The following is a 22475-nucleotide window of genomic DNA, read 5'->3' on the forward strand; positions in this document are numbered from 1 at the left end:
GAAGACATGTAGGGGTTGGGAAAACAGTTTGGATTTGGCCTTAGTTACTGGTAAAACAATTTTTCTAGACATCTTGAACCATAAGCTGCCTTTCTGCACAGACTTGATCTTAGGAGTCTCCCAAAGAACGTCCTTTATTTTTACCTCAAATTTTAAAAAAATATGGAGAACGTAAAAGAAGCCAACTGGAAAACATTCGTCACATTGATAAACCTTTGACCATTTCATGTGGTGCCATTTCTTGACTTGACTTGAAGAACACAAAAGGCACTTTACAGGAGAAAAGTCCTCTTTTATGTACACCAAAGGACAGTTCAGGCAGGCCTTAAGACAAATTCATGTTGGTTTGTCCTGAGGAAAATGCAAAGCAGAAGGAAATCCTGTCTGTGAGTGTGATGTCCACATTTAGAGTCTACTGTCAGAAAAAGATTAGTTCCATCTCAAAGAACATTTGACCACTAAGAGCGGTGTTTTTCAGCTACTTGTTCTCTGTTTTTGACCAAAAAATGTTGCTACCCATGAACCCACACCAATGTTTTTATTTGATTATAACAGATTAAATTGTAAGAAATCCATTAATTCTCCTCTGTATTCACTTTAAGGAGGCCACTCATAGACCCACCCATAAATGTGGGGCTTGAACCTTTCCCCCACTCAGACTGATGAAGCTAATTGGATGGGTGATGAAACATTTCAAGAAGAGAAGACTGGAAGTGACTCAATGTAAACACATCACCTGGATAAATAAGAATCATCTTTGACAAAAACAAAATTCTTTCAAGCTTGCACACAGAAGTCTCTGGTTTGGAACTAATGCTGAAGATCTGTTGGATGTTAAGTAACACAAAATAAAATCTACATGGACAAACATTGACAGAGGGAATTAACGCTGCAGCTAAAGTGTATGTATTGCACCTGAGCACAAATGGTAAAGGAGAGGGATTGAGTGCTCAAACCTCTTCTGCTATTGGTCTGGTTCTGCACAGATGGTGTAAAACACTCATCAAAGGAACCCTTTGCCCACTGGGCTGTAAAAGTGAATTGTGATGCATGTGGCAGAAGCTGAACGGTCACATTCTGTGTCGTACATGCCGACTCTGACGGATCAAAAGAGTCATGTGACAGCTGAGAGTACCGTCCTTTCTGTGAAAAAGAGAAAAGGTGCAGATATGCCACGATTTTGTTGACTCCCCAAGCTCGAGGGGATCACTGACACTTGCAAAAAGAAACCGAAGGGCCCAAGATTGTTGTGGCGATTAGAAAACATCAAGCTTTGTGCGTCAAGGTTTTACCCAGACAGCTTGATGACAGATCCAGATCTCTGGAGGAGCGCTGATCTGCAGAGTGCTCACACCCACTACCAACACAGTCCCACTGCTCCTTCAGTCCAAACCTGAACAGTGAACGATGCGCTAAAAGGAAGTGACAGTTCTAAAAGGACATTCTTAACCCCCAAGGAGAAAACAAGACAGGGGGAGATAAAACTGTGTCCTCCACAGTGAATGATACAGACTGTAAACTACATGTGTGGTTCTTTTTAAGCATGGAGGAGTCAGATAGGACAAAAACAAAAAGAAACAAAAATAAAATGATCTCAAGATGCTATTTTTTTTCCATTTCAAAAGTGAACTTCAATATTGATTGCAGGAGGCAGCCAAAGAAAAAAAGAGTAAAAAAAAAACTATCCAACTTGTATTGATCAGCATGAGCCGTTGAGGTTGGCCTGCAGTGGGAGGTTGTGAGAAGATGTGTCCTGGTTTATCCTTTTCATTTTCCTCTGAGCTTTTTTCATATAAACAGCTGCAGAAAACATATCTGCAAATGTTAATTCCTTACACTTTGTTTGAAACAGTTCCCACCACGTTGGTGGTGGTGGTGTGGTTGATTTAAAGTTCCTTCATTCGTGGATGCTGTGACATAAAACAGAGGCTTCTTGTGAGCTAAATGTGACCCCTGTGGGCCCAACACCTGCAGAATGAAGGTGGGTGCCTCACTGGGGCAACACTTTCTCATGGAATCTGGCTATGGATGATCATCTCTCTTGGAGGAAGGAGCCTGAGGTTGGGCTCTAATGGGAGAGGTTGGCTTCATGAACAACCTGGGTTCAAAAACTCAATCCCTTGAGAAGGATTTGGACTCTCTGGAGTTGTTCATGGTGAACAACCAAGTGTGGGAGTTCATCCCAGTGAATGAGAGGGTCGTGGCCCTTTGGCTTCAGACAGAGATAGGTCTCTGACTGTGGTTTCAGCCTATGGGCAGTCTTCTTGGGTGTTTTTGAAAAACACCCTGACCGGGTCGACTACAGTGGCACCTGGAGCGGCGTGCTTGGGAAGAATGGCCTCTCTGATCTGAATAGTGCTCATTTCAGTTTTTTCCATAACAAGCACCGCACAGTATTCGAGCAGAAGGGTGTCCATCAGTGGCACACAAAGCAAGGTGTTGATGACCAACTATGTAGTCTTTTGAGGAGACCTTCGGCTATGTGTTTTGGTAGAGAAAGGAACAGAACTGTTAAGCAATCACCATCTGGAGAGGAGTTGGATCTGCTGGTGTGTGATGAGGCAGTAAGACTTGGCAAAGGACCAGACGTATTGTGAGGGTTTGTTGGGAGGTGAGGGAAGTTGGGAACATTGAGTCAAAGTGGAACCATGTTTTATAGTTTCACTTCAATTGTCTCTGGGGGTGTTCAGAGCTGTGGGCCTAAGGTCTCTGGTAACAGTTGCAACCCCAAAACCTGGTGGTGGACACCAGAAGTAAGGGAGGTCGTCCAGTTGAAGAAAGGGTCCGACTAAGCAGAGCTGGCTTATGAAATTCCAGGCCATGGAGAAAAAGCAAAAGAGTAGCCTCGAAGAGATTCTGGCAAACTATCAGAAAGGGCCCATCAGGAAACGGATCGGTTGACTTTGACTGGGAAAATAGTTTCCGTTCTGGTCGAGGAACAGTGGACCAGCCCTGCACTCTGCATGGGGAGCTGGAAGGTTACTGACAGTTCACTCATCCAGTCCACATGTAACTCTGGGGTTTTGAGCAGGGCGTCTTTTAACTAGAATTATGCTGTTTTTAGCCACAATCCAAAACTTTGAGTCATACTTTCTGCAGAGCAGCATGAGTTCATTAGAAATTCACCTCCAAGTTGTGGGCGGGACAAGTGGATGCATCACAATGGAGCGGAGCAGGAAGTTTGTGACCCATCGAGCGCATTTTCTAGGTAGTAAATTAAATCTTATTCAAACTGCATTTTATTCTCCTGATTGACAACAAGTTGAATAAAGAAATACTCAGAAATGCATATCTAAGCATAAATGTCTTTCTAAATGTCCTCCATCATCAGGAAAATGATGCAGGAGCATGTTCAATCACCACTTCCATCGAAGTGGGGCTTCAAGGAATAAATTAAAAAAATAATCAGGTGATTAAACAGAAAGTGGAGTTTTTGCTTTTATGGTCCTTAAATGTTTGTGTGACAAAGATGTCTAAATGTTCTACTTTGCTAACTAAGCTGAAGTTTGTTCTTTCTTTGTAAAAACGTTTCCCAACATCAACAGTGAATATTGAACTTTGAGGTGAAGATGGAAAATTGTTGTACAAGCTAACAAAGTTTAGTGAAGAGAAAATATACTAAAAGAATGGAAGTCTGAAGTTTTACACAAAAATAATTTAGACAAAATTAACAAATAAAAACTAAAAATCCAGAACCACTGTTACGTGAAACCAAGGGGGTTAACCCAGATGCAGGAAGAACAAGGAGACTAATGAACTCTTAAGGCTATTTAATGCCAAAGCGCTAAACCAAACAGAGAACATCCAAACAAGACGCTGCGACAAACATATGCAGGGACAGAGACCTTAAAAAGGAACCAAATCAAAGTAAAATGAGAACCAGCTGTGGGGAGAAGCAACAGACAGAGAAGAAGAGCGACCTCCAGAGGGAGTACGGCTGAGCAGCAGGAGGGTGAACGTATCATAACCCCCTCCCCGAAGTCCGGCTACCAGACGGGGCTGATCCGGGTGGAGGCGATGGAAACGGGCGATCAGCCCGGGGTCATAGATGTGGCGCTCTGGAACCCACTGCCGATCCGCAGGGCCGTAACCCTCCCAGTCCACCAAGTATTGGACGCCCCGTCCCACTCTCCTAGAGGCGAGAAGCTCCCGAATGGTGTAAACAGGTCCTCCGTCCACCATCCGAGGAGCAGGAGGAGGAGCTGGAGCAGGCTGGAGACAAGAGACCTTAGCAGGCTTCAACTTGCACACGTGGAACACTGGGTGGATCTTCAGAGAGGAAGGCAGCTCCAGTCGTACAGCCACCGGGTTGATAATTCGGGTGATGGAGAATGGGCCGATGTACCGGGGCTGCAGCTTCCTGGAACCACCCTTCAAGGGAACATTGGTAGCAGATAACCACACCTTGTCTCCCACCTTGTACTCCGGGGCAGGGGTCCTCCGACGGTTAGCCACCACAGTGAACCGCTCCTGGTTCCGCAGGAGTTCTTGGCGGAACCTGCTCCAGGTACGGCGACACCTCCTCACGAAAGCCGCCAGACCCGAAGAGGAGGCCAATTGTTCTTGGTGCGGGAACAAGGGGGGCTGGAATCCCTACGCGGCCTGGAATGGTGAGTATCCTGTGGAGTTAACTAGAGAATTGTGGGAGTACTCTACCCAGGGAAGTTGTGCAGCCCAGGTCTTAGGATTCTTACTGCACATTGCCCGCAGGGAAGTCTCCAGATCTTGATTGTACCTCTCTACCTGGCCGTTGGTCTGAGGATGGAATCCAGAACTCAGACTGACCTTGATCCCGAGGAGGTTGCAGAACTCCTTCCAGAAAGCCGTGATGAATTGGGGGCCCCGATCCGAGACGATGTTGAGGGGAAGTCCATGAAGACGAAACAGATGCTGTGAAATCAATGCTGCTAGTTCCTTGGCCGAAGGAAGTTTCTGCAGGGGAATAGCATGGGCTAACTTGGAAAAACGGTCGATGATAGTGAGAATGACGGTTTTACCCCTTGAGTTTGGCAGTCCAGTGATGAAGTCCATTGCAACGTGGGACCAAGGTCTGGACGGCACAGGTAGAGGGTGAAGCAGGCCGGCGGGAAGGGTCCTGGGGGTCTTAACACTGGCACAAACGGGACAGGCAGACACAAAGGCCCTTATGTCGGAGGACATAGTAGGCCACCAAAAGCGCTGGGCTATAAGAAACCCCGTCCTCGTTACTCCGGGATGGCAAGCTAGCCGAGAGGAGTGCCCCCACTTCAAAACCATGGTGCGTAGGTCAGATGGTACAAACAACCGGCCCTCTGGACAGCCTGAGGGAATGGAGGCCGGATCAGGAGCAGAAGCCTGTGCCCTCCGTTCCAGGGACCAACGGGTGGTTCCAAGCACCAGGTGGCCAGGGATGATGGGTGTGGCCTCTGTGGGGTTCTCCTCCACCTCCTCCTGTTGGAATTGGCGAGAAAGGGCGTCGGGCTTGATGTTCTTGCTCCCTGGCCGATAGGACAGGGAGAAGTTAAACCGGTCAAAAAACAGAGTCCACCTCGCTTGGCGAGGATTGAGGTGCATGGCTGAACGAATGTACTCGAGATTTTTGTGATCGGTCCAAACTAGAAATGCCCGCTCAGCCCCCTCCAACCAGTGGCGCCACTCCTCCAAAGCCACCTTCACCGCCAGCAGCTCTCTGTTCCCTATATCGTAGTTCCTCTCCGCAGGAGTGAGCTTGCGGGAGAAATACGCGCAGGGATGGATTTTATTATCAGACGCTCTCTGTGACAACACAGCCCATACCCCAGACTCAGACGCGTCCACCTCCACAATGAATTGTTTGGAGGGATCAGGCTGAGTCAGAATAGGAGCTGTAGAGAAACGTCTCTCTCTTCAGTCTGTCCTCCACCTCCTGGGAGATCAGATCCCCATCAGACCCCGAGTCAATAAGAGTGTCAAATTCCACCTGGGCTCCAGCATATGCCACCAAGACCTTGGTGGAGGGACGAGAAGGAGAGGAAAAAGAATGGTTGCGGCTCACCAGTCCCCTCACTGCTAGGGAGCCCTGGCGTTTCCCGGACAGTTGCGCACAACGTGTCCCGAACGTCCACAATAAAGGCAAAGTCCCTCCCGCATGCGGCGCTGCCGTTCAGTTGGAGAGAGACGGCCCGCTCCGAGCTGCATGGGCTCCGGGGAGGAGTTTGAAAGAGGCGGGGGAACCTCCGCGGGACGCGGTGGGCGGTAACCAGGAAGGCTGCGTTGCTCGTTACCCCGTTCCCTCATCCTCCGGTCGATACGAACCGCCAGGTCGATAAGCTCCTCGAGGTCGTCTGGAAGTTCTCTCGCTGCCAGCTCGTCCTTGAGAGCGTCAGACAGGCCCTGCAGGAAGACGTCGAGCAGTGCTTCATCTGGCCAGCGGGTGCTGGCAGCCAAGGTCCGGAACTCCACCGCGTAGTCCGAGACACAGCGGGATCCCTGCTGAAGGCGAAGAAGCTCAGACGCAGCAGCACGATGAGGCGTGGTGGGATTGAATACCGTGAGAAGCCGAGCGGAGAAGACCCGAAAGGAGCGACACAGCTCCGATCCGCGCTCCCACTCCGCCAGTCCCCATCGTTTGGCTCTTCCGGTTAGGTAGCTCAGAGCAAACGCCACCTTGCTCTGCTCGGAGGGGAAATCGTCAGGATTAAAGTCAAACTGCAACCGGCAGGAAGTAAGAAACGCCCGGCAGTCTGCAGCAGTCCCATCAAACGGTTCAGGTCTGGTCTGCCGAGGAGAAGACGAGGGCGCAAGTTCCAGGTGGGAGAGGCGTTCGTGGAGCTGCTGCATACCTGACATGAATCCTCGCAACTCCTGAGCCAGGTCTGCCCGTTCCGTACCGGTGACGGAACCATCACCGGCGGAGGATCCGGGTAAGTCTCGTCGAGACGAATCTCCTGCTGGGTTGGACATGGTCGCAGCATAATGTTACGTGAAACCAAGGGGGTTAACCCAGATGCAGGAAGAACAAGGAGAGTAATGAACTCTTAAAGCTATTTAATGCCAAAGCGCTAAACCAAACAGAGAACATCCAAACAAGACGCTGCGACAAACATATGCAGGGACAGAGACCTTAAAAAGGAACCAAATCAAAGTAAAATGAGAACCAGCTGTGGGGAGAAGCAACAGACAGAGAAGAAGAGCGACCTCCAGAGGGAGTACGGCTGAGCAGCAGGAGGGTGAACGTATCAACCACATTGAACTTTGAACTGAGTGTTTAAGTCCATCCAGCTTCATTCACATTATGTGCCATTTTAGCACAGTCAAAATCAAATAACAATAATACAATCATAAAAAAAATTGGAATAATAAAAGATGCTAAAAAATAATCAAGTTTAACCCGTCAAATTTAGTAAGTTAACATATCACATTTACAAACATTTAAATCAAAACGCAAAAAAACAGCTGCTCAGACAAGAAGCCTTTAAAAACTCATTTGTCTCAATTTATGTTAATGAAAAGTATCTTTGAAGATACTGATTTTTTCTGAGCTTTTTTTTAACATGTTTTTATTCTTCAAAAAGTAGTTAAGGATGGAGACGGGGAAAACCGAGTGACACGTTTTGTGAAAGCTCTCTGGCTGTTGTCAAGCCAACCTTGATCATGCGTCATGAAAAGGAACTCTGCCGCCCTCTAGTGGACTCGTGGCGACAGACCACCCAAACTGTGAGAAAATAAGAGCACTTCCTTGCATAGACATATACGGAGCCCCTAAAGGGCCATTGAAGAAAAAACAATTTGAAGAAAAAAAAGTGAAGTTAAAAAAAAAAAAGCTAACTAACCAGTTAGTATCGGGTGCGCACCAGTCATTAGGTAATTTGCGCACAATGTTCCCAAGTTACCTGGAAATGGCATTACGTGAGCTGATTGAGTTTTACTTTGCTTTTTGACTTTTCTACAAAGAGACTGCAGCTTCGCTTGCTTACCATCACAATTACATCATCTCTGAACGCCATCTTAAACGAGTTTTAAAGTCATGTGGCTTGTTTTAAAAAAGGGTCCAAATTATATTTGGCATTTGCATTCTTATTACATACTAAAGCCATGTGTTATTTGCATTAATGGCTATTAGTAACTGGTGATAAAAAAACAAAAAAACATTTGAAGTGCACACCCGTTCGTTTTTTGTTATTTTTTTCAAACATTTTTTGTCTTCAATGGCCCTTTAGGAGCTCCGTAGAAAATTCAATTTTAGGGGGAAAAATAAATTTTGTAATACTTAAAGCACACAGAAGAAAAAAAAGATTTTGTGTTTCAATTTGTCGAGTGAAGCTGGGAAAATAAATACAGAAATATGATCATTGATAAATATGTACAAATACAAATCAACACAGAACATCAGCATTTGTAATTCTGCATGCTTATAAAATGAGATTGTGTAATTAATTTGGCTGTTTTTGAAATGAGAATTACATGTGCAGCTGTAGTCGAATATACACGGGTAGGGCCCTAGACTTTGATGGTGGGTGTACTGGGTTTAGTTAGGAGAGTAAGGACGTAATGTAAAGGGGGTGAAAGTCTACAAGATCTTTCTTCTTCTCACTTCCTTTTGGACTTTTGTTGTTTATATAATAAATAATTATGTAATTTTGTCTTGTCTTGTTTTATATAATTATTTTTACCTTATATAATTTTGTCTTGTTTTGTCTTATATTGTTATTCTACACTTGTTTCCACTTGTCCAAAAAATATATATATATTTTGAACTTGAACTTGGACATTATTGCACCTAATGCAGAAACATACATAATGCATAAATAAATAATCAGTAAAATAAATAATCTCACTGCACTGATTTATTTGAGCAACATTTTAACCTATCAGCAAAATCCACCTTAAAAAGAATGGACACACCTGAACAAGCTCTATATTTACACATCACAAACACAGAATTATTGTTTTTTTTTTATTTTACACAAAAGAGATAAACTGATCCTTCAGAAATAAGCAGTCTGGGATAAATACCAAATATTTACAAAATGTTTGAGAAAAAACTACAAAAAATGTTTAACGTGTCTCAAAGATCTGGTCCTGCAGATGTCGCTGACCTTTTAGCTGCACTGAGGTGGCCTCAGTTCAATCAAGTTCCCCAGTGAGGGGGCGGAGCCTGAGTTAACCTGGCCACATCACAACCTGCTGTGATTCTTCTGGTGCAGACTCTGAAACACAACAACATCAGAAGCTGTGTTTCCATTACACGAATGTGCAAAACTTTATCGAAAGTCTAAAAATGTAGACAAAACACAATTTCGCAATCAGATGGTTTCCATTCAATCGTAAACGTGGAAAAAGACAAACCAACTCAAGCGATAAGCCATTCAAAACCATTGTGATGGTGATGTCGTTTCCCTAAAAAGGCGCATTTGGATGGTGTTACAGCGCTGCGGAACCGCTGACAGTCTCTGTACTGAGCCAGACTCAGAGACGCATGTGGGAAGCCTGTTCAGCAGCTGGACCCATTTTCCTTTTTGATAACACGACGAGATTCATTCAGGTTTCTGCCACGGCAGTAGCGCTCAGGAAAGTGCGCTCTTAGGGCACTAGAGGTGCTTGAGCACCTGCCCTTTTTGTCTTGTAATATAAAGTACCGGTACCCTAATGCCCAAGTGCCAGAATGAGAAAGCTGCAGGTGGCGGACAATGACGCTGTTAGTGTGCTTTTAAATAAGCCAAGGAGGACGAGTGTTAGTGAGCTGTTTGTTTCTCTCAGTCTCTGGGTTTGCATGCGCTCACTCATGTTCAAATGTATCTACAGACTAAATTCTTCAGAGAACACTCTAATCTTGGCTATAAGTAACATTATATTTAATGCTATACGCTCCCGGTCACATTTATGGAAACACTGGAGGGACTGTCTTTTTATTTGTCTTTGTAACTAATGTTTATGGTGTGGTATGTTTAAGTAATGTTTTTATTTTGTTAATTTATTCTTATCTGTTTATTTTTTTCTTTTCTGTTTTCTTCTTTGTATTAACGCTCATAAAGTTCTGTTCAAGAAAAATATGTGGCTACACCCCCTTCCCTCCCGGTATTCTATTGAACCCATTATAACGCGGAGGTTCTGAGCTGCCGCTTCTGTGTTTGCGGCTCCACTTGGACTCAGAGCCGCCAGAGAGAGTTGAGGACGGCGAGAGAAGCTGCAGAAGCAGAAAACTGAAGAGACGTGACAGCGCAGCAACTTGAATCTGAGCGTTCTGGTCTAACCAGTCACCGTCCACTGATTTAACAAGCTTAAATATGGTTCATAGTTTAGAAAAACACACAGCAGTCACTTTTTACTTGTGAAAGACGCCTGAACATGGAGCATGAATTAAAAACAGAGCAGAACCTGCAGTGACTGGAAGTGGGGTACTGAGCTCAAAATAACAGTATTTATGGCGACTTCATAGCTTCCTCACTGCCGGTCTGACATAGAATTGATCTGTTTAACGTAACATTTTCTGATTAGAAATGCCAACTTTTAACTCTGCATTATTCACTTTCACAATCCTTTGTATTAAGGATTAAACACCTGTGTTTAGAGGATTAGATGCAAAAGAGAATTTAGCTGTCAATCCCAACATAAAACAAGAGTCACATTGGATCCAGCTGTCAGGAACTGAAGGTGTTGAAGCCAACCAGGAAACTGTGCTTGGTGGCAGAAACTTAAGCATTTCATAAATACACTAAAACAGGACAAACACCGTGGAGAAACAAAAAGCAGATAAAACAGACAATCTTACAATGTAGAACTGAAAACCGGACACTTCTACTCACTGAGGACAATGAACAGAAATGAAGACAGCTGTGGATGATTAACATGAACATGATAGAGGACCACTGACAAACTGAACTAAACTGCAGAAACTTCACAGCAACAGTATGATTTAGTTAAATATTACTAATCATTTAAGAATTCTGGGGATAAAAGTTGTAGGATGTCAGTGTTTAAAATATTACCATCTGTAATAAACTTTATTCATGGTGGTTATTCCTGCAGCACATTGTGCCAAAATAAATAGCCTCCAGTGTTTTATTGCTTTATGTTTTCCATAAAGTGAACAAACTCATGTTGACAATAATTTGTTTACATAAAAGAAATGACAATTTTATCACTTTAACCTACAGTAGCTGAGTATTTATCTATAAGTAGTTTATTTTAAAATTAAACTTAATTTCCTTATTGTTTAAAAGATCAAAAAAAACATGTTTGTGCTGCCCTTTTCCGACTTTGAGCCACTGCCCCTCTATTCTCGCCCTATCCACTCCCTCGCTCTATCCACGTCCCTGCTAGCGCTCATCAATTTCTGTGGACAAATTAGCACGGTTTATCAGATTTTTTTTAACCACTAATGGAGGCCTCAGTATTTTTCCTCTCTTTTAATCAATATTATTTACAACATTCTTTACAAAAAAAAAAAGTTGGTTCAAGCCTGCAGTGTACCATTTCTATTTTTTTATACCATTTTTTGTACCATTTCAATTTTAAAGGATGTTTGTTCCATGGTTGTTTTTACAGAATACAGACACATTAGTTATTCATTTAAAAAAAACTTTTTAAATATAATATATTTTATAATATCATCACACCATAAATACTTTTATCGATCTTGAAAAAAAAAAAAAATCCTGACGTGAAGCAGATAGTACTCTTCCGGACCTTTAGGGGGCGTTCGCGAGGCGACAGGTGTTTGTTATTTCTGTGCAGAGAGGAAACTAAAGTTAGCTTGTTATGGTGTAGGTAGATATAATTAGAATAGAAAATATTAAGGGCAGCTTGCTGTTGTGGTGTATTTTTCACGAGTCTGAGAGACTTATCAAAAAAAAATTAAGAAGGACATTTGCAAAAAACACAACATGGAAAATAGACTTTTAATGCAAACTAATACTGTCTTCCTGCTGTACCCTAGTTAGGAAGTAGAGCAGAAAGTAAAATGAAGTAAAAGAAAAGAACCTGTCTTTAGCATGAATTAGAAAAATTAAAAACTAATGTTGTGCAGAACAGACTGCAGCAAACTGTCAGTTTAACACTCAGACATTCTCCAGGTCTGAATGGTTAATTTGATCAGTAGACTCCCTCCCACAGTCAATACTACTGAGAGAAAAAGAGGTTTTAGAGCTGACCTTGGCATGTTTGCAGCTCACTGCAGTGTATTTATGCCTGAGCGAGAGCGTAATGTGCTGCGTCAGTGAACTATATTTCTCTCTGCGTTTCTTCCTGGCATCCCAGCCGGCTATATCAACTCCCTTTTAACGTGTCGGTCTCCTAAAAATATCCCTTCCTCTGTCCCTGCTTGTTTTTCGGATTGACTCTGCTGCAGAGGAAGTCGTTGTCTTTGGAAAAAAAACAGGGAGTGACCACAGATTCAGACTGTTAGAGCGGGTGGAACCCCACAGCACAGTGCTCTCAGATAACACCAAGCAGACTCAGTCTCTTCTTCTACGTATGAGCTGCTTTTCAGACCGGTGCAAGTGAGAGGTGAGTAATGACCCGCATGCTTTAGATGACTGTTTTTCTGCACGAACCCTTTCTTAGACAGACAATTTAATGTGGTTTTTTTTTCTCATCTTGTTCAGGGAAGGTCCTGAAAGAGCAGCGTAAGCTTGAAAAAGACCGTTTGTGTCACAAAGGGTAATAAGCTAATTATTTGAAAGCAGGAATAGGGTTTTTCCATAAGCTGATGAATGCAGATCCATCTGTTGTTTTTGGAAAAATGATATGAAATGAATTCTTATTTCAGATGAGGGTAGGCTAATGCAGCATTAGTTGTTTGTGTTCATTGTGGGTTTTTTTTTTAATTGTTTTTTTCTATTGCTTCTCATCAACATCTGATCACTGTGGTGAGCCATCCTCTTTCCAAATCGGGCTGAGCTGCCTGCTGCCTGACGTCCTGGTCTGATGTTTTGGGTGGGACTTTGTTATGGTTGTGATGTACTTTCAGAAACCTGTTTTCAATCATATCAGGGGGATTTAAACTGTTAAACACGCAGTGATGTGTAGAAAAACAGCCCCTCGCCTTTAAGTCCAAAGCTTTTAGTCCATAGAAACAAAGTAAAATTCATTTGATCACTCTATCTTTTAGAGTGATCAAATGAATCTTAATTCAAACATGCTTTTTTTTTTATCCAGACTTTAATATTAGTGAGAATGTACATAAGACTCTTTATTTATTTTGCAGCTATAGGCTGTGGGCCATGATGATGAAGCAGGTGTATAGATTTCTATAAAAGCATACCTCTAAAAATGTTATTTCTATGCTTTAAGGCTATCAGGAGTGTGAAAGCCTACATGAAAAACTACAAAGAAGCCATTCCTGCTTTTGTCTGCAAAGGGTTTTTAAAAAGGACTTATTTATACAAAGTGGAATTGAACATCCTAAGCAGGATTATTCACTTGTGCAAAGCTTTAAAGAGAATCACAAATCTTCTTTAGAGTGTGGAGTTTTACCCAGAGGTTAGGGATGTTCAGACACAAACATACACAGCAAATACACAATGACACATTGCACAGGTTTGCTGGGCATCTTGAATTCCACAGCAGAACAGTTAAGCTTGAATCTCATGAGGCTGCAACTCACCTCAAAACATGAAAGAAATAAGCAGCAGGTTTGATTTGAACGCACATCAAATTTCACTGCAGGTAATACAAATTCCCTGGGAAAAGGGGTTTTCTGCAAACATGTGGAGGATGCACACATTTGGGGAACTGCTGTGCAAAAAGGTTTCCAAGTTGGACCTTATGCAGGCACCTGAAGACATTTCATGCCTCTCTCTGACCAGGAATTTACAATCCAATTCCATAAGATCTTCTTGTGAAGTGTCAGTTGGCATGCTTTCCTGGACATCACATTAGGAAAAGTAAAAAAAAAAATGTTGGTTTCATATCTGTATCAAAGTTTGGTTCATTGTATCTTGTGGTGTCTTTGGAATCTGTTTTCATGAGTTTGGTTTTATACATATGAAAACACTGATCTTTTTTTTAACTTTATATGTTGCACAAACCTCCAATCTACAGTGTCTAGAAAATCATTTCAACCCTCTTAGGCATCAAGTACAGTGGTGAGAATGTAATTAGTGTGGTCTAATATGGTGTGTCCACATATTAGAAGTTTATCTGATGGTTTGGCGGGTTTTCCCCCCCTCTGCCTTGCATGTTGGACCACTCCACTTTTCCATTGAATTTAAAAAAGGGGCCTCGTCACTCCTGGATTGCCATTTTTTTTTATCCTATTAAGGAATCTCTCCATCCTTACGGCGTCCACTACACATTGAAGTTTCTGGGTGTTTACATCATTTTATTGCCACACAAATGTTCTGATTCTGAAACAAATGTCTTTTTGTTTTCTCAGTTAATGAAAAAGCTTTGAATCCCCTCGTCATACAAATGGCTCACAGGATGATTCATGATGATGAAGAAGATGGACGATCAGGTGAGACACTCAATGAACAAAAAGATCTGATATTCACAAGTGCTGTATGCCCCATGAAGTTATTCATTCGATTCAATTCAATTTTATATATATATAGCCCAAATTCACAACAACAGTCGTCTCAATGGGCTTCGTATAGGTAATTGAAAAAGTTTAACATAAAATCAAAATGATCATGAATACATAGAATTCAATAGGAAAAATACTAAATTGAACTAACAAACTGACTGGACATCCCTGCCCTTCGACCCCCCTTCGCAGTATTAACGGAGAACATTTCAACAATTTCAGCACAAGTGAACTCAAAAAGGGACAATACTTTTTATTATAATATACTATACATTTCTATTTCCTTAAAAATAAAAGTATCTTTTATTCATTAAGGATTTGGGTTATAATTGAGGTATGACTAAATGCACACATCCCAGTAAACAATTACTTGTCTGTCAAATTTTGAACAGGATTTAAAAAGTGTATGATCACATTTGAATAATTTTTCCTTATCTTCTAAAGGCTACTGGTTTTCTTTAGTCCCTTAATCCGTTTTTAAAAAAGGATTGAAACAGTTTTGAAACTGATTTTGTCTTATTTTTGTGTTAGTTTTATTGTCAGACTATTCATTTTGGTAGTAAAAAATTGCCTTATTGTTCTGTTAAAGTAGTTTTGTGAAAGATTTTTGTTATAAACACATGAAATGTAATTTAAAATAGAGATTTGAGCAAATAAGATCTATATTTAATCAAAGAAATAAAAAAAAAATTGTGAATCAAAGCTGTTCTTTTTTATTTGGCTCTTGTGTGTCATCCAACCTCGCTCATATTTAAGTCACATAGAAATCTGTCTAATTCAGTTGTGTTTGTGATTCCAGTGTTGGGGATGTTAGAAGTGCAGGTTGAGAGAGACCCAAAGACAGGAGTCACCGTTGTCAGGTCCGTGACCCCCGTGTCTGCGCCAGCTGCTGCTCCCAAGGCCACGCCAATCTTTGATGATGGCAGGAAGAGCATCCACACCGTTGGCGGGAGTCCAGGTCAACCCTCGTCTGAGGAGCTCAGGCAGATCCTGAGTGTTGCAGACGGGTTTGGGATGAAAGTGTTGTTGGACGAGGTTGCAGCTTCGCCACATGAGGCACAACTGAAGACCCTGGATGTGGAATCTAGTAGAGTTCATGTAGAAAAAGTACTGAGCACCAAAGATGCACCGCTTAAGGAGAACCCCACACAGATACAGATAGAGAGAAAAAAACACATGGAAGCCAAACAGAAGATTGAGAAGGAGCCGCTGAATGTTGGATATGAAGAAAATCAAACTACCACAGTGGTTATAGACAATGAAGTGAAGCTAGACAGTCAGAATCTGGAGGAAAATCCAGTCACTCTTCTGTTCCTGGGCTACGCCGACGATCCCGACGATCCCAGTCAGGAGGATCCTGAGGGGATGATCACCGTTGAGAGAGTCATGATCACGGAGGATGGAGAAGAGACACTCTTAGGCCATGAAACACCTTCCTCCCTTCAATCAGCATCAGGACAGGAAGCAGAGCAGGAGTGTGACACGGAGACGCCGGTCCAAAACCCTCCAAATGCCGCAGAGGATGAGAGGGGGGTGGGAATCAAACCTCCTAAAGAGGAGGAAGAGGCCTGTAAAGGAAAGCAGAAGACCTGTAAATGTTGCTCTGTCATGTAGGAAGGAAGAGAAGGGACTGACGTGCACGCCCTCACAGCCTTAAGAGCATGATACTCTTGAAATGGTTTTGCCTTGAATACATAAAAGAGCTTCCAGTGAAACATGTATCCTACAGTGGGTTTAGGTTTTTAAAATGTTTTGATTTTAAATCCACTTCTTCCTCCTGATGGACTAAGCAGAGGACTGTTTTATTCAACACCCCAATATGCCTTGAATGACTGAGCTTCAAGTTTCTGTGTGAAACTTTTCCCAAAGATTCCAATTAATTTTTCATAATTTACCGGACAACAATAGGGCAACAAATATTTAGTCAATTTTGATTAAATCAATCAATCAGAATCAGAAAGATCAAGCTATCACCCATCAAATGTCTGTTTTTTCCATAGGTAGATGTCTGTATTTTTACTCATTTTTTGCTATAACCAGTCAACTTAATGAAACTGTGCACTTATTTAAAGAGTAATAAAAATAAAACCTTCTGTTTTACGGTTTCAATAGGAGTTTTTGGACCTTCAGACAAACAAAGTTTATATTTGTATAGACCCTTTTTGTATGTGAGGCTAAGCTTTATTTATAGTAATTATATTTATATGCATTCCCTTGTTGGACTGGATGAAGAAGAAAAAGAAAGGGAGAGATTGGGATGTTAGAGATGGAGGATAATGGGTTAAGATGGAGGGTGAGGGGTGCAGTCGATAATACAGAGTCATAACATAAGAGTGTCATAATTAGATTACATGACTTAGTCCTCACACACACACCAACAAATAAATCTGCAAACAGCTATTTACAGGTTTTAGATATATTCATAAGTTAATGATGAAAGATTTATCTCACACTGACTTCTGCGCACAGACAGGTACACAAAAGATTTGCATGACCAATATTCTTGGAGAGGGGTGTACAAACAGTACCAATGCCCATAGTTGTGCAAAAGTGAATAAGTGGGTGGGTTGAACATGTGCTTCTTAGTGTGTACCTTGATCACAATGAATGTGAACAACCTCCTTCACGCGCAACAAACCCCCACCTCGGAGACGGCAGCCCGCCGGTTGGGGAGCAGGAGGAACAGAGTGTGTGCAGGGCCGGAGCCCCGGCCAGGGCAGGAACCAGTCCTACCCAAATGAGCTCCGGGCCCAGACTCCCCAACCGTGCAAGAACTATGACGGCGCTCAGATGAGAGGCACGCCACTGCCCGGGAGTCCTGATCCCCCACACCCCCAGAGGCAAGCCGGGACCACCCATGGCCAGCCCGCACTGCACACCCAGGCAACCTGACCACCAGCCCTACTGAGGACAAACCAGGGGAAGGGACAGAAATGGACCACCCGACTGGGAAGGTGGACACCGGCGACCAGCAGAGGTCCCTGACAGTGCCAGGGGACGGTGAGCCTGAGGACCACACTCCAGTTGCTGTGAGCAATGATGGAAAAATTGGGGTGCCCCAGTGGGCCCAGAAAAGGAGCCTTACCAGCTTCTCGTGGGATACGGTCCATCTAGCTCCGATGTTGTGGACTCCCTCACCGCATGGAAAAGAGCTGCAAGGTCAGGGGCACACCAATATCCTGGCAGAAGAAGCTGGTCCGCCCCATCCAGTCTGAGGGAGCAGTCCACAATAACACCCAACCAAATATTTTGGAAACAGGAAGAATATAAGTTTTCATAAAATTCTTTAAATGTGATGTCTGTTTCTTTGGGTCGTGGGTGATATTTCCTGATCCTTCCCTAATTGAGGAGATTGTGGATTTTTTTTCTTTCTTGTTTTTTCATTTATTAGCTAAGAATTTTCCAGATTGTTGTGTGTGGACAGGCCCCGCCCTTGTAGACCTGTATTACATCTGAACCTCACCATAATGAGTATAACCATCCAGAAACTTGTTGCTTTATGCTGCTTCATGGTTTTACACCCCCCCCCCCTTCTATAATCACCCTCCTACCCCCCCCCCCCCCCCTCTCTCTCTTCTTCCCTCTTTTCCTTTTCTGTCCGGTCCAACACCAAAGATTTTCAAATACGATTAAAATAAATAAAGTTTGGCCTCGATTACAAAAGGGGTTTATTCAGACATACATTTGGTTTGTCTGAAAATTAATAACCCCTGTTGTTAAGGTAAAATATGTCCAACACAAGAGGCCCTCAGCTCTCATCTGTCTGCCCAGCTGTTGGACAGGACAAGTTAAAAAAAAAAAAAGAATTTATCAGATTGGTTAGCTTGTGTAAACTTTTCCAATCGAAGTCTTTTGTCATGTTTGCAGAGAAGGTAAACCACAGGTGTCAAACTCCAGGCCTCAAGGGCCAGTGTCCTACATGATTTCTAACCAACCTGCCATTGAAGCTCCTTATTGGCTAAACACACCTGATCCAGGTAATCAACAACAGATGAGGCAGATTTCTGAAAAACCAGCAGGAGGTCGGCCCCTATGATGGATGCTGCCATGTGGCGTGAAGTCGTGGCATGGCTGGAGATAAAGTCTTTGGGTGAAACTAGACGGTGTGTAGATGTGTGACTCAGGTCGGCACTAATGGTGGTTGATCCTGTAGAGAAGGAGGTGGTCATGAGTGAAAGAGAGAGTAGGAAGAAGATCTAGGCATGACTACCTGAAGTACTAGAATTACAAGAGACTGAGTACTGCACCATAGAGGGCAAACAAACAGGCAATGAATACTGGAGCAGGCACATCTTAAATAGAGGTCAGAGGAGGAGTGCTGATGAGGTAAGTGAGTCCAACTGAGTCCAATTAGGAATGGTGGAGCCCATGGATAGAATCTACCTGGAGAGGAATAGAAGAGAAGGGAAGGGGGAAAGGAGTAGATGCCCTGAGGCACCATGACATCTTTGTAGCTGAAATTTCGTTTATAAATCATATTATTTAGTTCTAGTTTAAATTTATTAAGATCTTTCAGAATATGGTCTTGTCCAGAAGAATACGCATCATCAAGGGTTTTCATATATTTTTCCTAATTCAGACATGGCTGCCTTTTATTTCTTTTTTGTTTTATTAGATGAAAAGGAAATGATTTTACCTTTCATTACTGCTTTTGTCGCTTCCCAAAGAACACATAGTGTAACATCCAGAGTAGGGTTGTGCCGATGGACGATACCATCGTCCGGAACTTCCCAGCATGCATTCAGTAGATCATAAAGCTTTTGTTCTCCACACGTGAGCGGACGCCTGAAGTGGTTCCCACAGGTACAATCAGTCCCAGAGATAGTTAATTTATGGCCCATGTCAGACCTACAACCAAATGGCCTCTGAATATCAAAAGCTCTGTTTCCCCCTGAAGGGGGATGAACTTGCAGCTGTAGTACTGAAATCTCCTTACATATGCAAACTGCAGGATGTCCCTTCAAGGATCAAAGAACGTTAAAACACACACAAAACCTTAATAAAATGAAATGAAAATATAAATTCCTTCAACGTAAATATGTGGGAATACCATCAGCCTTTATTTTGTCGGGACACGGCTGGAAGCACAAATCCATGTGATTGTTTGAACGGTTTCTAAGGACTGAGCGGCCTTTCTGCTTCGAAGCTTATTGCGTTAGCTAGCGCTCTGAGCTCTGCCCGACACACACTTTTACCGGGAGACCTGGTTCTCCTAAATTCCGGTTGCTCGTTCACGTAGAGCTGCGAGATCACAGTCCTAAGTCTCCCACACGTAACAAAGCACCCTTACTTCCCCTAAAACACAAAACTGTAAGTCCGTCTGCTCAGCTAGAGACACGGTCGCTCGCTCCACTGGTCCACTTGACTAATCAAGTGCAGGACCGGACCACTTCTTTTCCATTTTGTTTATTTTATTTCTCTTTAAAGTCACTTCCCTCAGTTTAGACTGGATCATCGCGGATGAGTCATTATTTGGGAAATAAAATAAAGTAATAAAGTAAAATAACGAATTGCAATTATATAAGAACGAAAAATTAAAAATAGCCCCCCCCCCCCCCCCCCCCCCCCCCCCCCCCGACGATATCATCGTCCATCCTGATGGTTTACTGCAAACATCGTCAACTGCCAATTTAGGGGACATCACCCAACCCTAATCCAGAGTATCATTAGTTTCTATAAAGGTGTCCCATTTAAAATAGTTAATGAAATCTTCGTCTTTAAGCAGAGATGTATTAAACCTCCAGCTCCTAAAAGATACATCTGATACGTTCTCAGATATAGTAAAGGAATCTCTAATGTCTATAATCTCTAATATGTTTCATGAAGGAGTTGCTGATTAGCAGATAATCTAACTTGGGAGTAAAAGGGGTGAACAGAAGAAAAGAAAGTGCAGCTTTTTTGGTGTTTTGGTGACAGCAGCGCGAAATGTTGCAGAGACCCACTTTGTCCATATACTTCCTGAGAGTTCTTGCTGATTGGCAGCTCCACTGTTTCCCCACTGAGCTGAGTCTGACAACTTCAGGGTCTAGGACCAGATTAAAGTCTCCTCCCATAACAAACGTGGAGCCAGAGCGAACCGATAGTGATGTAGAGAGTCTGAGAAAAAAGGAGGAGTCATCTACATATTGGCCATAGCTAGTTATTTATAGTTAGTTATAGCTAGTAAAGCTAGTTCTGCAATATTTCCTATTCCAAATAGATATATTAATAATTATGTATCTACCTTCTGGATCTGACAGTGTCAGTGTACGGAAATGTTGATTAAAATAGCAACACCTCTTTGCTTTTAGTTATGACAGGCTGAGTATTGAAACGGAAACTGTTGGGAGGAAAGAAGATGATCTGTTGAATCAGTTGAACGTTTAGTTAAATTAGTTAACTTACGGTACTTCAATATCAGTAACAGTATTTTTCTGAAGTTGGCGGTTAATGAAGCAAAAGAAAAGCCAGTTTTACCCGAGCTACACCAGTTTGATAGTAGTACAGTGGTCTTGCAGCACTTCCTGTTCACTCAGGTGACATGAGACACTGATTCTCGGCAGACTTTTCATCCATGAATTTATTAGTGCTTTACTGCAATGGCGGTTCTGGCACAAATGACGCCCTGGGCGAGCCACACCAGTAGCGCCCCTCTGTACCCCCCAATTACGACCCAGAAAAGTACAATTGCTCATTATGGTTTACTTTATTGTTCAAATGCAACTAGAGGCTTGTAAATTCTAACAGTTTACAGGACTGTTATAAAGAATACTAAAAGTAACAGTAAGTGCTACAAGGATAACATCAAACATGTTTGCCTGAGGTTTCAAATGACCTCCATAATAAGAATCAGTAAACTTTACTGATTCAAGACATATCCAACCTGCTGGCTGAAAACATTGGACGAGCCGTTTTAACGACTTTTCTTCTGTAAATAGATTTCTTCTCAGGGCATGCCTACACTTTTGAGACCTGTTGGTACAGACACCTCTGCTGGAACACTCCCACCCCCACCACCCTCGCCTAGAAGCAAACTTTTTCTTCTTAAAATGAATTGGTTCTGTTCTGTTTACTTATGTAGAGTCTACATAGTTAGTAATATAGTCTATATATTATAAAAAATTATTTAACTTCAAATTAACCCTCATCCGTACACGTGCCAAGACTGACTAATCTGTACACGTGGGGTCCATATGGACCCCAACACTTTATTGTGAGCTTTGTTGCTGTCATCGATGCAAGGTTGGTTCAAATTTGTTTTGATGGTGTGCCTGGCTAACTTTGTTAATAGCAGGAGGCAAAAAATATAATCATAAACAGTTTTTGTAGTTTCATTTTAAGAAAACAAGTAAACAAAAAATAATAATAATAATCAACTCTTTTATTTTTGAGGGAAATTCAACAAAAAAACTTTCTATGGATGTTTTTCCAGTGTCAGAATAAAACTGTGGTTATCCAATTTAGGAAATTGAAAGGAAAAAGCCATCCAGGCGCACAATTTTCAGTCTGATTGAGAGTTCTCCAAGTCTTCACTTGGTCAGGATGGGCAGCATTCCACTCAGCAAATACGCGACTAGCTTCTCTGTTTTTCTCCCTCATGATAATGTCTAAGATTTCATTAGTCAGGAATAATCCAAAGGCATTTTTGATGTTGTCCACTCTTTCCCCTGCTGTTACACCGACATGGTGGTGTATAACATCTTGGGGACCTCTTCTGTAGATTGCTGGTGGGGTGATGTTCCAAGCTTTGCTATTTCTGTCATTAATCATTTGAGGTCTCTTTCTCTATACTGCCTGTGCTCTTCATCTCTCACTGGTAAAATATTTACCGTCTGTTGTTGAAGACCTGTCCTGCCTACATTCTGCTATTCAACCTGGTCTTTAGCATCAACATCACTTCCCTCCAAGTCTGAACCAGACACATGATCTTCAATTTCAGAATTGTGATCAGAACCAGGTATATAATCATTGTCATCTTCATGATCAGAATTGTCTAAATCTGAAGGTTCCG

General features: G+C 42.5%; 1 protein-coding gene across 3 annotated transcripts; it reads left to right on the plus strand.

Annotated features, from left to right (window-relative positions):
• Positions 1 to 12288: 12288 nt before the first annotated feature.
• On the plus strand, positions 12289 to 16594 carry LOC101162370 (uncharacterized). Of its 3 annotated transcripts, XM_011478600.4 has the most exons (4): positions 12328 to 12465; positions 12564 to 12618; positions 14336 to 14416; positions 15285 to 16594. In XM_011478600.4, the coding sequence occupies exons 3-4, from the start codon at positions 14371 to 14373 to the stop codon at positions 16097 to 16099; spliced, it is 861 nt and encodes a 286-aa protein (XP_011476902.1). In that variant the 5' UTR covers positions 12328 to 12465; positions 12564 to 12618; positions 14336 to 14370; the 3' UTR covers positions 16100 to 16594. The 3 variants fall into 3 exon arrangements, with proteins under 3 accessions (XP_011476901.1, XP_011476902.1, XP_078806950.1); XM_011478599.4 differs by lacking the exon at positions 12564 to 12618 and having other exon boundaries at positions 12289 to 12465; XM_078950824.1 differs by lacking the exons at positions 12328 to 12465; positions 12564 to 12618 and adding an exon at positions 12791 to 12894.
• Positions 16595 to 22475: the final 5881 nt, after the last annotated feature.

The sequence above is a fragment of the Oryzias latipes genome, chromosome 8, assembly GCF_053564925.1.
Source record: "Oryzias latipes strain Hd-rR chromosome 8, Olatipes_Hd-rR_3.1".
NCBI lineage: Eukaryota > Metazoa > Chordata > Actinopteri > Beloniformes > Adrianichthyidae > Oryzias > Oryzias latipes.